Raw genomic sequence first — 17,176 nt, 5'->3', positions numbered from 1 at the left:
TTTGAACGGGGTGAGGTAAGAGGAAGAGTGAGGGAGGAGCCCCTGACCTTGGACAGAGTCAGGGTGAAGCAATGTTTATATGGCCCTTCTCCTTCTTCCTCCTGGAGACGTCTCACACCCTCTGTCCTCTCTCTCAAAGTCTTTCCTTGAATCTAAAGTAAAGCACTCCGTGCTCCTCTCTCCAAATTTGTGAGAGGTTCAGCCCCTTGCCCCCAGGTTCATTTTAGAAAGAAAACAAAGCTTTACAAGGCCTTCAGTTGGCTTTAAAATGAAAGATACTGAGGTAAAAAATCAAGGAGGAGGGTGGGGATAGCAGTCAAGGGTGGGGAATGAGGAAGGGTGGTGAGTCAGGGCAAACAGAAGGCAAAGAGCAGCCCTGGAGGGTGTGACTTGAAGAGACATGGCAGCTTCCTTCCAGAGGAGGATGAGCACCTTTCTGGTTTGTGTGTCCTGTGTGCAACATGGAGGTCCTGCAGTCAAGGTTCCAAACAGACCCGGGCTCTGTGGCTGCCACCTGTGTAAGGGGAAGGTGGCAGGACAGCGGAACCGACCCAGAGTTTCAGGACCGGCAGTGACAAATATTCAGTTCCCTTCTCAAGTTTCCGACTTTCAGTGAAAGGGGCATCACATCTGCCAGTACCCTCATTCTTGGAATTTTTCTACATGTATATATTTTATTCTTGCATGGTATACTCTGGGAGAGAAAGGAGGTGTTGCAAGAAGGTGGAAGGGCTTCTACCGAGAGTGTTCACATTGGGCTCAATGTCACATTCTCAGGGAGCCAGACCCAATGGCTAGTAGGGGTGTACCCCTCTCCTCCCCACTTCCAAATCTCTTCCCTTCCCTCCATGCCTCCTGAGCTATACTCATGAGCGAGCTCATACCTCTTACCTATTACCTACCAGTTGTGATCGATTCTGAGGGAACAAGCCTGCTCTCCTAGCTCCAGGTTAAGTAAGAAGGGATCAAAGCATTGAAAACATCCCCCTCTCTCACTTACCCTACCACAAACTACTCCCCTATTTTCCAAAGCCTTACTTAGCTCCTCCCCAAGCCCTGACCAGCTGAGGGTCTAAAGCTCAAGAGAGCTTTATAGACTCTTTTGCTCTCTAGAGGATCATGGCTACTTCTACTTCCCTTTAGCCTTCCTGGAAAGTTCTTGGCCAAAACCAGTTGAAAGTATTGGCAGCGGGAGAAATCACTTTTGTACCTTGCTCTTGTAGGATTGTTTACCACCTTTTTGTCTAGACCACAGAATCTTCTCTGACAAGAACTTCCATTCTCTTCATTCAGGAAGGGTGAAGGGATGAGACAGCCAACATTCAGGTAACATATGACCATCTCTGTTTGTATATAAGCCAAAACAAGCACACTGCTGAGAAATATTGAAAGAAACATGAGGCTTGGTTGCCTTCTCTACATTTATAGGCCCCTGACTCTGTGTGTGTACACATCACATATGTGCAAGTGTATTTGCACACACATGCACACACAGTCAGTCCACCCTCTCTTGCCTCTAAGGCACCATGAAAGATTGCTATGATGTACTTTCCATCATCCACCAATGACCTTTGTTCACCACTAATGAGTCTCATGGAATTGAAGCAAACATTTTGGCTTATATACCAACACACATGGCCTCCCCGCCTCTGGCACATGATCCCTAAACAGATGCCATCAAAGCCACAAGAATTTAGCAAAAGCCTCTCTTCATTCACAGGCAAGTATGCTAAATGGTCTTATTTGAATGCTTTTGCTGCCTCATCTAAACATAAAGATCAGTTTGGGAAGAGCTATCCTGCGCTCCCATGACCTCCTTTTGCTTCTCCTTGCTTCACTTGAAGTGGGTGACAGAGTCCTTCCATGCTAGGAGGAAGCTCACAAGCAGCCACTTCCTTTCTCCACTTTGGCCTCCCTTGCTGAGCAAACCCGCTGCATCCTCTCTTGGGAACGGGAATGACTGACAGGTGGGGAAAGTAGGAGCGAACTGGAAAGGGAGGTGAGATGGTGCTGGTCACCAGGGTTGCCCTCCGAAAAATCAGAACTCCAGGATCCCATAAATAAATTAAAACAACAAGAAAGGAGCAAATGGGAACCAAGTTCACCCCCGTCACCCTCCGTGACATGCCCACCACCGCAGGCCCACAGCCCAACCCTCCCATACCCACCTTAACCTCTCTCTTCCCTCACTCAGACATCAGACTCAATACTAGAAAGTTTCTCATAAACATGACCATTGCTGGAGCCATTGAAAGCCCTGGGGTTTTTGTTGTTAGGCACACAGGGGTTGGACTGGTTCCCTATACAGATGTCTTTCTGGAAACGGCCTGGCACAGCCCCATGAAGGGCCGAGACCACTGGCTTGGTGGTGACAAGGGCGCGGAAGTCCGGCCTGGCTTTTGGCGCCCCTGGCACCGAGGGCTGCCTGAAGAAGTAGGATTTGCTGCCATGGAGCAAGCACTGGTCGTCCCCAAAAGTGGGGATGAAAGGGTTTTGCGTGACCCGGTCAGGGTAGAGCGACTTGCTGAGCATGTAGCCGCCGCCGGGGTTGTTGTGGTGGTGTCCGGCAGTGGGCACTGAGGACTTGTTGTTGGCAAAGGTGCTCTCGCCAGCTGGCATCTCAAACATGTGGGCGTAGGGACTCCCATCCACGAACCGGCCCTTGTCTTTCAGGCTCACACTGCGCGGGGCCAAGGCGGCTTCTTCCTTCTGCAGATCCACGAAGGTGTCGTAGGAGTGCTGCCGGCGGAGCTTGTTCCGGTTCTTCTTCTGGGCCTTGGAGTTGGTGGGGCTCTGGGGGTACTTGGTGGTGGAGGCGTTGGACGTCACGGCCACCGGGGCCGCCGGCTGGTCCAGCTCCTGCAGGGAGTTGTCCTCGCTGATGTCATACAGGTTGCCCGCTTTCTTGCAAGCCTCGCAGCGGATGCACGCCTGCCGCCCCGAGTTCTGCCCTCCCACCGACGAGGAGTAGTTGTGCAGCTTCGAGGGGCAGCTGCGGCAGAAGTTGCCCCCGGAGCGGTCCTCCCACTCCACGTTGGTCAGGTTCTTCTCCCAAGGCGCCGGGACCCCGCCGACCACGCCGTGTTTGTCCCCGGCCCCGTGTTTGAGGTGAGACCTGTTGGTACAGGGCCCGCCTCCGCTGACCGAGTCGCTCCGCTCCTTGTAGATGTCGGTCAGGTCCACGTGCTCCCAGTGGGGCGAGTTCTCCTTGGTGCGGAACTGGTCCAGGTAGAAGTCCCGTAGCCCTTCCTTGTCCCTGAAGTAGCGCTTGTGGTCCGGGGAGCGGGGCGGCCGGCGGCGGTAGGCCAGCTCGATCTCGTCGAACTCCCGGCGGGACTTGGCCGAGGCCGGCCGCTTCTTCAGGCTGTCCTTGTACTGCTGCTTGCGCCTCTTGGCCGCGTTGCCCTCGATGTTGCCATAGGTGACGGTGTGGGTGGAGATGTCAGACACGTCGGAGCGGATCAGGTCGTCGTGGCCACCGTAGCGGTCACCCTTGAAGGAGAACTTGCCGTACAGGTCACTGAGCTGGCTGTGCTTGGAGGAGGGGAGGCCGATGTCCAGGGGCTTCTTGCTGATGGAGCGCGGCTGGGCGGTGAAGGGCGGGTTGTCACAGTCGTAGAGCCCGTCGATGGAGCTGGTGCTGCCGATGCTGTGGGGCCGGTGGTGGTGGTGATAGTGGTCTTGGTACACGTTGCTGTCCTTCAGCTGCAGGTTGCCGAAAGTCCTCTCCACCTCGCTGATGTAGTCGCTGAAGAGGTTCTCCTCGCAGGGCGGGTTGTTGTAGGACTTGCAGTCGGAATGCGTGAAGCTGCGGCGGTGCTCCGAGATGTCGTAGACGGAGGACTCGCGGCGGATGAAGTCCAGGGCGCTCTGCGGTGAGCCGTTCACCCCGGACAGGTTGGCCATGTTCTTGGCCGTGCGAAGCAGGCGCAGGATGTTGGAGTGGGTGTTATTCATGGTCGCGGTCGGGGAATTCATCACGGATTGACGCTCCTCGATAGCCACTCCATGGATGCAGCTGTAGATACCCTGCAGAACAGTCAGGATGGGAAGGATTAGGTCTCCAGGGAGGCTAAAACATGACTGTAAAGAATCCTCCCGCCCCCACTACTAATTGCCTAATGATAAGAAAAGTCAGGGAAAATATGAAACGGATAGCCTTATATACTCGTAAAAAGATGTGGCTAGCTAGAAGCTTGCACGATTTATCTCCCTGCATTTAGAAGTAGCATATTAGGAGCTAAGCTTGTGACCTAGCTGGCTGAGAGGGTGCACGATTACAACAAGTGACTTGAGCAAATAGGATAAAATCACAAGACATTCTTGCCCTGACTCCCTCAGTGACTTGCACTGATGTTCCATTTTATGCCCAGGGTTCACATCTTAAAGCTGATGCATGGTATTGGTCAATAGCAGAAAATATTGTCAGCCTTCTGGAAATCAGTAGCAACGCTCCACAGATGTTGAGCCTGCTCTGCCCTGGCTGGCCAAACTGGCTGGCAGGAAAGCACAGGGGAGCTCGGTAGCTCACAATTGCCTTTCTTTTCCAGCTCTGACAAATTTTGAGCAGCTTTTAGAATTTTGATCACCAAATAACAGCTAAGCAGTTCTCTTCTTGAGCCAAGCATGAACTAAATTCAAAGAGAGAATTAGGCAGCCCTTGGGTCAAAGACAGATTTTTCTCCTGCTGCGTCCCACACCGTGGGAGGGAAGAATTGGGACAGAGATCTACTACTAAATAGGAATAAATAATTTCCTTGTTGAATTCTTTTATTTGTTCTCTCTTTAGCTCCTGCTTTTCTTCTTATATTTTTTCATTCAATCTTATAAATAATTAATTAATATCTCAGCAAATTAGTATTGATTGAGAACTCCCTGTATGCAGGACCTTAAACACCACTACCCAGGAGAAGGAATGGGTTGGGTTCAAGTCTAAAAGTCAGGCCAACTTCCTGCTAATATCTTGCTCCCTGCCTTGAAAGGTGGACAAATTTGGAACTTTTCTCCCTGGCAAGGTAATGTATTTGAAGAGGAGGTTGTTTGAATTGTGTCTTTAAAAGAAGGGGGATAATTTGAAAAGGGAAGTTGTCCCAATGGATGGAGATGGGAGGAGAGGAGGTTAGGAAGGAGGATGATAACTAAATGGCAAAGAAGAAAGGTTTAGATGAGCTGAGCCTCACTGTCCCAGAGGACACAGCAACATAGATCAAGGTAAGGTTACTCTACTTTCTTTGTCAGGTCTCCTTCTAACCATTTTTAATCATGTCCAGGAGAAAATGCCAAGCATTTTTCCTGGACAGAGGCATTGATTATGTAGAAGGACTATGAATGGGGTTTCTATTCCAGGTCACCAGCTCTGATTGTTTCTGCCATCACCCTATCTAGGACCTTAGGGAAGGGCCACACAAGGAATCAACATGACTCATGGGCCACAAGTTCTGTCATCCTGGTCCAATGTTACTGAATAGCCTGAATCAACTAATAGCCGAGAGGAAATTGTTCTCTATCAGTGAAATACTACAGGAAAACGATCAAAAGATGGAACAATTTAATGAGAAGTCCACTTTCCTTCTCATTTTTTCTTACTCTTCCTTGTGACATGTTCATATTAAAAATGTTATAAATCCTTAGTTTGGACTAGAAACATAGAAGTTTAAATAAAGAGCAACTTCAGAGTTATACTTTGCTCCAATTAAGGACATTTCTGGAATGTAAATTTCTTATGGGTCAGGACTTATTTCTGAAGGTTCTGTTAAGTTCTTTAACTCCCCATAACTCACACATGGTTAAAACACAGAGGGGAACAATAAAACAATAATATACGTTTGTATGTTAGAATAAGAGAGACATATTACATTTCTCTATCTGAATAGGAATATCATTTTTTTAAAAGGATTAAATTATTATGGCAGCCTATACAGAATTAACTAATGGTGATGAAAGGCATTTGGTAAAAGGCCAACTTTTTTATTCTGATAGATCTGCCAGTTCTCATTGAAAACCAAATGTCCAAACCCTACACAGAAAGCTGTTTCTTGAAGGAAAAAAAAGTAGCAGCACCTGTTTTTTTTTTCTTTTTTAAAAAAATATATTTATTGATTTCAGAAAGAAAGGGAGGAGGAAAGAGAGAGAGAGAGAGAGAGGGAGAGAGAGAGAGAGAGAGAGAGAGAGAGAGAGAGAGAGAGAGAGAGAGAGACATCCATGATGAGAGAGAATCATTGATCAGCTGCCTCCTGCACGCCCCCACTGGGGATCAAGCCCGCAACCCAGGCATGTGCCCTTGGCACCCTGGGACCCTTCAGTCCTCAGGCTGATGCTCTATCCACTGAGCCAAGCCGGCTAGGGCAGCACCTGTTTTTTAAGCCCCCAGAAATTATGTCATGCAACCCCACTGGGGAAACATACATGATGTGGTTTCTTGCTTCAACAGCACAGGCTGGAGTCAGTGCCCTCCTGGGTCTCTCAGTTTTGCACAATGCTAGACTAAGCTGTCTTTTATAGGCTCCAGGCACCTAAATCAGCCCACTTACTCTACTGATGGAGAAGACCATGCCAGGCTTGCCGGAACAGACACCCATAAAGCAGTGCCGGAACTGCCAATAGAAAAGGTGTTCACAGATGAAGGTGATAAGGCTGAGAGCCATGGCTGCTCCCAACATGTAGAAGACTCCTGCCATGTTATCAATGTCCAACTGGCTGCTCATGACCTCGTTCTTCTCATTGTGGCAAATGCCAGTGAGCCAGAGAGCTTCCAGCTCCTCCATCTCCCCTGGAAACAGGGCAGGAAGAATAGGTAAAGAGAAAAGAGCAGAAGAGTAAAAACAAGGAAGAAAGAGGGGTGTTGGGGAAGAGAGAGAGAAAAACATGAGAGAGAAAGAGACAGGGAGACATAAAAAAAATTAATAGTTAACAGTAATTTTATTAATACTATTATATTCAATAAATATTCATTGTATTCAACGAAAACTTAATAAAGGTACCATAGAAAATACAAAGATATGAGACATTAACTGCTCTCCATTATCTATCCAGTGTAAATTAGTATATACATAATCAATATGATAAACTATATGCAAGTAACAAGAGTTCAAATTAGTGCAAGTAATTTTGTGGGTGAGTGGCCAGTAGGTGTTCATGAGAGAGATAAGACTTGAAGGTGGGCATGGTGAGTGGGTGTATTTTAATGTATATTGTATGAAAATGCACTCCAGGCAGCAAAAATAGCAGGATCAATGGAAGGAAGGTGGAAAATTGAAGGCTTGTTTAGGGAAAGGCATGCGGAACAGTTCAAACAGAGTACAAGTAGGCAAAGAAAGCTGAATAAAAAAGGTTGGTGCAGGACTGCTGAGGGCTTGTGCATCAGACTAAGCATTTGGCACTTTATTTTGTAGACAGTGAGGAATAACATCATCAAACAAGTGATTCAGAAAATTGCTCTTAAACAAATGTGCAAAGCAATTTCGTTAAGAGAGGAAAGACAGAGATTAGCAGAGAGATTGACTGATTCCCTAGGGACCCTCAGACTTACTGGTCTTTTGTTGCCAAGGAAAATACAAACATTAAGAGTAAAGGGAAGTGAGCTTGAATAAAATGAGACCACCAAATTCAGACCTGCCTCCTTTTAACACTGCTTAAAGGAGCTTTGATGGACTCAATTCATGTCAGGTTTCAATAATCTTTATCCATTTCACTACATACTAGGACTCAGAAATGTAGAGAACCTAAACAAAAGGGAAATGAAAGAAACCACGTGCCCTGGAATGCATCTAATTCTAGATGAGCAACATTCTGAAAATCTCATGAAGAGAATTGCCTGTTCCAATAGTTCTGGTTTGGCTAAAAATCTGAACTTTGTGCAATCTGACTAGAGCTTTGGTCACTTTTTCAAATCAGATTTATTGCTGTTCTTCCTCAGAGGTAGATCTCTGTTATTACTAAAATCATAGAAGCTCTCACACCAAAATGTCCAGTTAACAGCCCAGCTGTAATCCCTCCTCTTTCCAACATCAATCAAATCATCTTATATTCATTTCTTTGACCAAACTGTGATTCTCCTAACTAGTGGAGCAACCACTTCACCTGAGTCTGAAAATCCAGCTGTGCTCTTCTGCCTCTTATCTCATCCCTAACAGCAACGATTCTGCAGACATAATTTAGAGAACTGCTTTGCTGATGGCCCATGGGGCCAAGTAGAGTCAAGTTGCTCAACCGTAACTGGATTAGCTTCTCTGAGACCAATAGGAGGAGGAGGTACTTTGGACAATACAGTGAAAAGGGATGCAGAAAACATGCTATAATGAAATAGGAGATGCAATTTTTTTCAAAGCAAGTTGGCTGCTCAGTCTGCTGCCGGAATGGCACTGGGGAATACCTTATGGTGTCTGCCTCCTACCTCTTCCAGCTGAAAGAACATGATGGGAGAAAGGGAAGAATGAGTAGATGGACACAAGTTGATTTCTCTACCCTTTCTCTGGATACACACAGAGCAGAGACCTTCCAAAGTTCTATCTACTTCGTCCACATGTGAGATAATTGTTTGGGACATCTTATATCAGCCTCTCTTACTCCCTGGAGGTTTGATCATAGCCTGCAATTCCGAAACATACCTCCTTGATCAACTACTTTAATCTTATGTCCTGTCTTTCACTCTGTCATAGTTTGAATTGTGTCTCCTGAATTCACACGTTGAAGATCTAACCCTAGTACCTTGGGATGTGAACTTCATTTGGAAACAGGGTCATTGCAGATGTAATTAGTTAAAATGAGGTCATTCTGGAATAGAGTGGACCCCTAATTTAATGTAACTAATGCTCTGAAAAAAGGGGGAAATTGGACACATGCATGTAAAGGAAAAAACATGCACAAAGGGAAAAGCCACTGGAACTTGACAGCAGAAATGCAATAATTCTCCCTGGCAGCCCTCAGAAGAAACCAATGAATACTTTCATCCTGAACTTCTGGCCTCCAGTACTGTAGGTCAATATATTTCTGTTGTTTAAGCCACTCTATGGTTCCTTGTTATGGCAGTCTTAGGAAACTAATACAAACCCCAAAATCTCATAGTGTATTGTGACATGCTTTCCTGGAGATGCAGGGATTAGCAGAATGGAGAAATCAGGTTGATGTTTTGGACTGGCCATCAGAAGAGGCTAAGAAGGCACTTTCTTTTGTTAACTTACCATCTCCAAAGAGTTGCAGGATAGCAAGGTCCACCTGGCGTTTCCACCCAGAATCTTTTTGGATGGCAATGCCATACCCAGTGGAAGCAAAGACCTTCCCACTGCCAATGGTCACCAGCTTGCAGCCTTCGTCTCTGCCTGCCATGTAGTTGAGCACTGCTGCATCATAGATGAAGGCATCCAGTTTCCTGTGCAAGAAAGAAACAAAGAAACCCAATACAGTGGAGGAATTTTAGTACAGAACTACCTATGGGGACATTAATATGAAGCAGTAGGGTTCCAGAAAACTGTGGGGAGAATTGGTTCAAAGAAAGGCTCAAGTTGGAACTCAGCCAGAATCTACCCCAGGTTATTCTTTATGTGATTTCAAGTTGAAAGGAGGAGTTCTTTCCCTCCTACTGGGAATGATGAGAATGTAAGTTTGGCCTGAAGCCAACTCATAAGCTGGGTCTGAAAGGAAGAGGAAGTAAAAAGGAATCAATAAAAATAATAACAGAAATAATGAAAAGTAACCATCACAATGATAACAACAAATAGCATGGGTTAGATTTATATAACATTTTTCATTTTCCAGTTCATTACAGTCCAGAGTGGGGATAAGTGTAGGTGTATGTATTTCAATGGATGTGCAGTGCTATTTTTGTGGTCAGAAAGGTCTCAATATTCTGCTTTGCCACACAAGGAAAAAGGAATAGTTGGGGTGGTGGCAGCACAGGCTTGTGTTAAGAGCAAATGTGTGAAACTAACAAGAGATTGCAACATAGAGAACTCAGATCTCTCGAATTCCTAAGCATATATAAGAACCTCCTTTTACAGGGCGGAAAAAAGTAGGTTTGCAGTTGTTTGTATGGTAAATAATACAAGAATAAACTCTGTATTTTGTATACTCATAACTATAAACCTACTTTTACCTACCCCTTCATATTGTATTTTGCAAGAAGGGAATATGTAGGGAAGTGAGTAGACTAGGAGTAAGAGCGGGAAGGCATAAATCAATATTTGAAAGCAACATTCAAGCACATAAAAGGTGGAGGAAGAAATTCAGACATAACCATATGGATAATAGAGAGGTCTTCAAGAAAAGCATCCATTATCCTTTACTTATGTAAGTAAAGCTAGCTTTATTACCCTTCAGGAAAAAATAAGCCCTTTCTGGTGTGATAAGCCTTGCATCATATTTAAAAAGGCCCATGAGGACCCTATAGAAAGCTTTGATATGATTAATAACTGTGGTGTACCAAGGGCCAGACCAATCAACCCAGTCCTATCCCCAAGCTCAAATCCCATCTTCTAAAATCTGCTGTGACTTTATGGTGATAAGATAGAGTCATTTGAAGGTGGGGGTAAGTGAGTGGGAAGAGCTTAACCAAAGAACTTATATGCATATATGCATAACCCATGGACACAGACAATAGTGTGGTGAAGGCCTAGGGCAGGGGGCAGGTGAGGGTGGGCTAGAAGGGGTTAATGGGGGAAAAAGGATACATTTGTATTATTTTCAACAATAAAGATAAATTTTAAAAAAGAGAGAGTCATATTATAACATACCAAAATACTTAAATAACAGTATTTAGGTAACCATACATCTGGTGGCTCTTCCAGAACTGAAGCCACCAGAAGATCCAACTATTGCTATTTATCATACAATACAGGAAATTAGCTACAAACCCCAACATCTATAATGCTCAACTGTCTGTCTTATTCGACAGCTGTGGTTTCAGGAGGCCAAATGAGTAAAGAGATCCATGTGGCTGGGATTATGCAAGCCAACACATTTGCAGATCATGAGCTCCTTTTAATGAACAAATATTTCCTAGAGTATAGAGCTGGATCAAAGAATAACAACAACAAAAACAGAATGAGAGATCAGTCAACATATTCTTATTGTTTGTTGTCTAAAAATGTTTACCCTTTTTGTTTTATTTCTCCCTTGTCTATGAGATACTAGAACCATCATTTTCACCTCTTGTTCAACAGGTCTTTATATGATGTGTAACACATGAACCTTATCATTGACTCTTCGCTTCTACTTTTATATCTATTCAAATTCTTGTTTCATGGTTACACTGATGCAAATTGTAAAACATACACATAGAAGCAAAAATAGCATAGGAATCCTTGTGCACTGGCCTGAATTATACTGTCAAATTTAACTTGGAAATCCATGAAGAGCAAGTGAAGTATTCCCTGCTGTAACTTTGTGTGGCACCCCAACATAGTACATCTGATTCAATGTATGTTTAATAATGTGAGAAACATACCACAGACTCTGAGCTTGGAAGCAGTTCTTACCCTGTTTTCAGGGAGAGCAACGCATCATCCACATCCCTCTGGTTGAACTTTCCCATGTAGGCATGCATTTCTGCGTAGTTATTGCGAATATTCCTCTCTGTGCTGCCATTGGGCACCGTCCCGAAGCGAAAAGGGGGTGAGAAGTCATTAGGTCTCTGGAACTGGAGAGATAGAAAGGGAGAGAAAGAGAGAGAAAATGCTTCAGAAAGTGTGAAGAAATATTGTTAGTATTAGTGGATTTATAATGGAACAGACCCAACTATAGTTCACCAATTACACTAGCCCTCACCCAGGAGTCACCCAAAAGTGGACTTCAATTCAACTCAATTTGAGAATTATTTGCCTGACTAATCTATAACCCCTGTGTGCTCCTTTTATGCATACTGCACAATACCAATGGCAATGGAAACAAGCCGTGGCACACTAATCACCTTTATTTCTGAACATTGTGTAAAATCTGCTTCCAGGCCTCTTATTTGGGGGCTAAATATATTTTCCTTGCACTATTATGGCCATAGGACCTTGATGAGGCAAGCTGCATAGTATTCCTGAAAATAATTTGCTGGGTATCAAATACATTTTACTAAGGAATTTTCTCTTGACCTTCCCTGATGCATTTAAAGCTCATATTCATCCTACATAAGTTGCAGGATATATTTTAAAATCAAATACAGTTTTAATTAGGTATCCTCCCTTGCTTAAGAACTGAGAGTGGCTCACTAGTGCCTACCATAATAAAGTGAAATCTCTTGGATTTTCACTCCATGACATCAGTTTTATTTCTGGCTCTTGCCCTGCAATGACTGAGTCTGTGTGTTGCTCCCTAAACATATCATTTGTCCATTTGTATCTTTATAGTAGGTCCCCTAAGCATGAACTCACCTTTCTCTCTAGGTCAACTCATACTCTTCGTCTCAAAATATAACTCAAAGCAATTTCTCAGGAAACCTTGTATGAGTTCTTTCTTCCATTAAGCCTACCCCATAGCAAACCATCAGTCCTTGGTGTTCTTTGTTTAGAAGATCATTCTAATTCATACTACAAATTCTATTACTCTCTAAATGAGCTGGTTAAGTTATGAGAGATAGTTTCTGATGTAGTCACTAAGGATTTAAGCTCCATGACAGATACAGATATAGATTAATGACCAACTTTGCCACTTACTACTGTGTGACCTTGTGCAAGGAACATGAACTCTCTGAGTTTTTGAGATTATTGGGAGGATTAAATGATATAAAGTATAATAAATTCTTCATACAGCACCTTGCATCCAATAAGTGCTCAATAAATAGGCTCAATAAGTGTCCCTTTTATTACTAGTATTTTAATTCATAGTTATATTCTGTATTCTCTAGCAAACTTAATGCTCTTGGAGCTTCTCATTCTATTAATACAGCATGTCCCAAAAATGTATACACACTTTAACAGCTGAGAGTTCAATTTTGAAAATGAAATGTATTTTAATAAACATTGCCTTTATAATTATTCAAAGTGTGTGTATACATTTTTGGGGGCTATCTTATATAGCAATGAACAGATAGGATATGACAAGAGTAGCTCTGTTATGCTTTGGCATAGGAAATGATGTAGATATTTTTTAAAGTCTTCTTGGTTTCAATACTATGCCATGTACTTGGGAGATACATTTGAAAATCTAACCTGCCAATTAAGGAGTACACTGAACCTTTGGAGTAGCCTGGGCTTAGAGTCATTCTCTTAGGGCCATTCTCTTAGAGCCATTCTTTCTCCTTTCCTTAATTTGAGAAGCTAAAGAGCATCTCAGAATATGGGTTTTAAGGACCACAACAGGACACAGTACCAGGAACCATAAATGCCATCCTACTTTCTCAGAGTTGGCCATAGTTAAAAGTAGAATCATGCAGTGGTATTAGGCTATCTGTAATATATCAAATATCACTACTTTCTGACTTAAAAAGCTCTCGGTCTGACTTACCACAGTGCTTTCTGCCATTAAGAGTTTTTGTTTAATTATTTTGAAAAGGATTGTGATTTTTAAGTCAATGAAGTTACTACAAAAAAGTCAAAGAATTATTGGAGTTGGATGAGCCACTCAAGGTTAGCTAATTCAAACCTTTTATTTTACAATGAAGAAACTGAGGCCCAAAGAGAACAAGTAGTTTGCCAAATGTCACACTGTGGCAGTGGTAGCTAACATTATCAGGGATCAATTAATACTACAACTCATTGTCTTCAGCAGATAGCAAATTTAAAGAGAACAAGTATGTTCTTTATTGAAAGAGACAGATACTAAAATGCTATGCACATCACTCTCAATTATAACACTTTAGATATCTGAAAAAAGGTTTCCTCCAAGTCACAAGTAGAATAGATACCACTGCAGGCAGCAATGTAACCAAATAAACTCCCTTTAATCAGTAATTCTCCACTTTGCCAGGACATCAACAACCAATGCTCACTGTGACTAAGATACTTTAGGGTCCAAGGTATCTTCTAAAACATTAATTATGGTATACATTTTTATATTCTATTTTTTAAAATTGGCAATCCACAAAAGGTATATGGAACAATTTTGATTAGCCAAATGGAATCTGGAGTACCTAGAGTACCTCATTTCCTGGTGAAGCTGGATTATGGAAAGTTTCCAGATTACTCTTTAATAACTTTGAATTTTAAGTTATGTTTAGATTTCTAGATGCTGTTTTATAACCATATGCCTGAATAACTAAAAGCTAAAGAAATGATAAAGGACCTCAACAGACAAGAGAACTTTGAAAAAGAACAAAGCTGGAGGACTTTATCCGACTTCACGACTTATTTTAGTACATGACAGTGTGACATTAGAATAGAAATAGTAAAGAGATCACTATAAAAGAATAATCCAACACATGCCTACCAACAGACCAACACATGTATATTGCAAAGGTAATTCAGTGGAGATAGGACAATCTTCAACAAATGGTGTTGGAACAATTGGATACCCATATGCTAAAAACAGAACTTCATTTCATACTTCACAAGATATACAGAAATTAACTCAAAGTGGGCTGTATATCTAAATATAATTACTAAAATTATAACATTTTTAGGAGAAAAATCTTTGTAACCTTGAGTTAGACAACGATTTTTTAAATATAATACCATAGCACAATACACACACACACACACACACACACACACACACACACACCAAAGATAACCTGGTTTTCATCAAGTTAAGGATTTCTCTTTGAGGAACCCAGGATCATGAAAAGAAAAGCCAGTGACTGGGAGAAAATATTTGAAAATGAATTAAAGCAATTAAAACACTGAAGGAATTAAATAAGAACATAGCAAGGCTCTTAGAGTTAAAGCACCTTCCCTAAGAAAACAATCAGAGAAATCAGTCAGCCCTGGAAGAATGCAAAGGCAAAGTCCTGTGGAAGGCAGACAATTTGGAGGCAGATGACAGAGATTTGAATCCCAGCTCTGCTTCTGATCAGCTGTGTGTACAAGGGCAAGTTACTATATTCACGAAGCCCCATTTTCCTCTAAGTATTATTTTTCATGAATAATAAGGTAATGTATAGGAAACCACTTAATACAGTATCTGGCACATGGTGGAGTCTCAAAATTATTAACTGCTTTTACAAGGATGAAGTTCTAATCTTTAAAATTGTCTTATGGTAGGCAATGTTCCCAAAGATTGAAAACTCTTATTCTCTAATTTGCTCCTTAAACTAGGCCAGTCTGGGGACCAACAGGGAGGGAGTGCATCACCCCAGAATTAGCCAAAGCAGAAGCAGAACTGAGTTGGCCTTTTCCTTTGAAAATTCTTGTCCTAGCTTGGTGAGGTTTAAATAAAACAGGTTTTTAAAAATAATATTCCAAATACCTGGTGCTTCCAGTAAATGCCGTGTAATAAAACACCCTAAGCCATGAGGCATTATGTAGCACTTCTTTAACCTGAGAGGCAATCAATACTCTCTGGGGCTTGGGAAAGACAAAAATTTAGTACTGTCAAGACACAGGAGTCTTAAAATCTATTTCTTGACCCCAAGAAACAATTTTTTATAAAAATTTTAAAATCTAATACATCAAGGAGACCAGTATTGGGTTAAAAAGCCCAGTCTTATTTTAAAGTAGGGAATTTTATACAGTACTTCTTCTTTATTTTACTTTATTACATTTATTGGGGTGACATTGGTTAATAAGATTATATAAGTGGCCCTAGCTGGTTTGGCTCAGTGGATAGAGTGCTGGCCTGCGGACTGAAGAGTCCCGGGTTCGATTCCAGTCAAGGGCACATGCCTGGTTGCAGGCTCAATCCCCCATGAGGGGTATGCAGAAGGCAGCTGATTAATGATTCCCATCATTGATGTCTCAATCTCTCTCTCCCTTTCCCTTCCTCTCTGAAATAAATAAAAGTATATTTTTTAAAAGCTTATATAAGTGTATGTTTCTATGATTCATGATCTGAATATTGCATTGTGTGCCCACCACCCAAAGTCAAATCACCTCTGTCCCATATGTCTGGTCCCCTTCACCCTTTATTGCCTCCTCACCCCCTTCCCTCTGACTCACAGATATATGAAAAGATGCTCAACTTCACTAGCTATTAGGGAAATGCAAATGAAAACCACAATTGGATACTACCTCACACCTTTAGAATGGCTATGATAAACAAGACAAGTAATAACAATTGTTGGAGAGGTTGTGGAAAAAAGGAACCCTCATTCACTGCTGGTGGGAATGTAAACTGGCACAGCCAATATGGAAAAGTCTGGAGATCTACCTGAAAATTTTGAAAACATTTATTCACAAAAATATATGCACCCCTATACTCACAGCAGCATTATTCACAGTGGCCAAGACATGGAAACAACCCAAGTGTCCTTTGATGGAGAACTACATAAATATGTGGTACATATATACAATGGCATACTACTCAGCCATAAGAAAGGAAGAAATAGTGCCATTTGCAACAACATGAATCTTGAAAATACTATCATGCTAAGAGAAATAAGCCAGACAGAAAAAACTAGGAACCATATGATTTCACCCATATGTGGGATATAAAACTGAAGCTCATAGACAGTACTTCTTTCTTACTAGTCACCTGTGGTCAAAACAGGGCTTCCTTAAACTTGGAATTTTTTTCTAGAGTTGCCCAGATTAGGATTGTAAAACAAAACCACACACACACACACACACACACACACACACACACACACACACACCAGTTTCAGATAGGGAAATAAAAACACAAAATGGAAGGTACCTGAAGCCCTGAAGAGTTCAAGTAAATTGTCTGAGGCCATGTGGTGAAGGAGGAGGACTTGTCCCCCAGGAGCTGAGCCTTTTCTAGGCGGGCTCAAACGCTAGCCCACAAGTCCCATTCCTGCTTACTGGGGAGTGATGGCATGTCAAATGCCAACTCCCACTCCCTCTCTGGATCCAACACATGGCTTTCAGCACTTCCTGCAAGCACACACTTGTGCAAGGGCAAAATAATGCCAGAATGTTATGAGAGCTGTAATCTCACTTGCTCCTCCTTGAGAGGGTCAAGGAGTCAGAATCCAGCCTTCTGAGCTGTTCAGATCATCATCTCAGCCTCATCGTAATGACCTCAAAGTGAATTAGACTTGGAAGTCATGCAAGGAGAAAGGTGCCAGGAGTAAGGGCTCTGGCCCCACCCAAAGATGATCAGACTGGAAGGTTCTGTTATGGCTGCTGCCTTCTCCCTA

General features: G+C 42.7%; 1 protein-coding gene across 1 annotated transcript in view; it reads right to left on the bottom strand.

The window, feature by feature from the left end:
• Positions 1–2,190: 2,190 nt before the first annotated feature.
• GRIN2B (glutamate ionotropic receptor NMDA type subunit 2B) overlaps positions 2,191–17,176 on the bottom strand; it is a 303,242-nt gene continuing 288,256 nt past the window's right edge. Inside the window, exons 9-12 of the mRNA XM_036302093.1 lie at positions 11,472–11,632; positions 9,180–9,367; positions 6,531–6,769; positions 2,191–4,029 (exon numbers count right to left, since the gene is read on the bottom strand). Of these exons, the coding sequence (XP_036157986.1) occupies positions 2,191–4,029; positions 6,531–6,769; positions 9,180–9,367; positions 11,472–11,632 (2,427 nt within the window). The remainder of the gene's footprint in view (positions 4,030–6,530; positions 6,770–9,179; positions 9,368–11,471; positions 11,633–17,176) is intronic.

The sequence above is a fragment of the Myotis myotis genome, unplaced genomic scaffold (assembly GCF_014108235.1).
Source record: "Myotis myotis isolate mMyoMyo1 unplaced genomic scaffold, mMyoMyo1.p scaffold_m19_p_3, whole genome shotgun sequence".
Classification (NCBI taxonomy): Eukaryota; Metazoa; Chordata; class Mammalia; order Chiroptera; family Vespertilionidae; genus Myotis; species Myotis myotis.
This window is presented reverse-complemented; position numbering and strand designations above follow the sequence as displayed.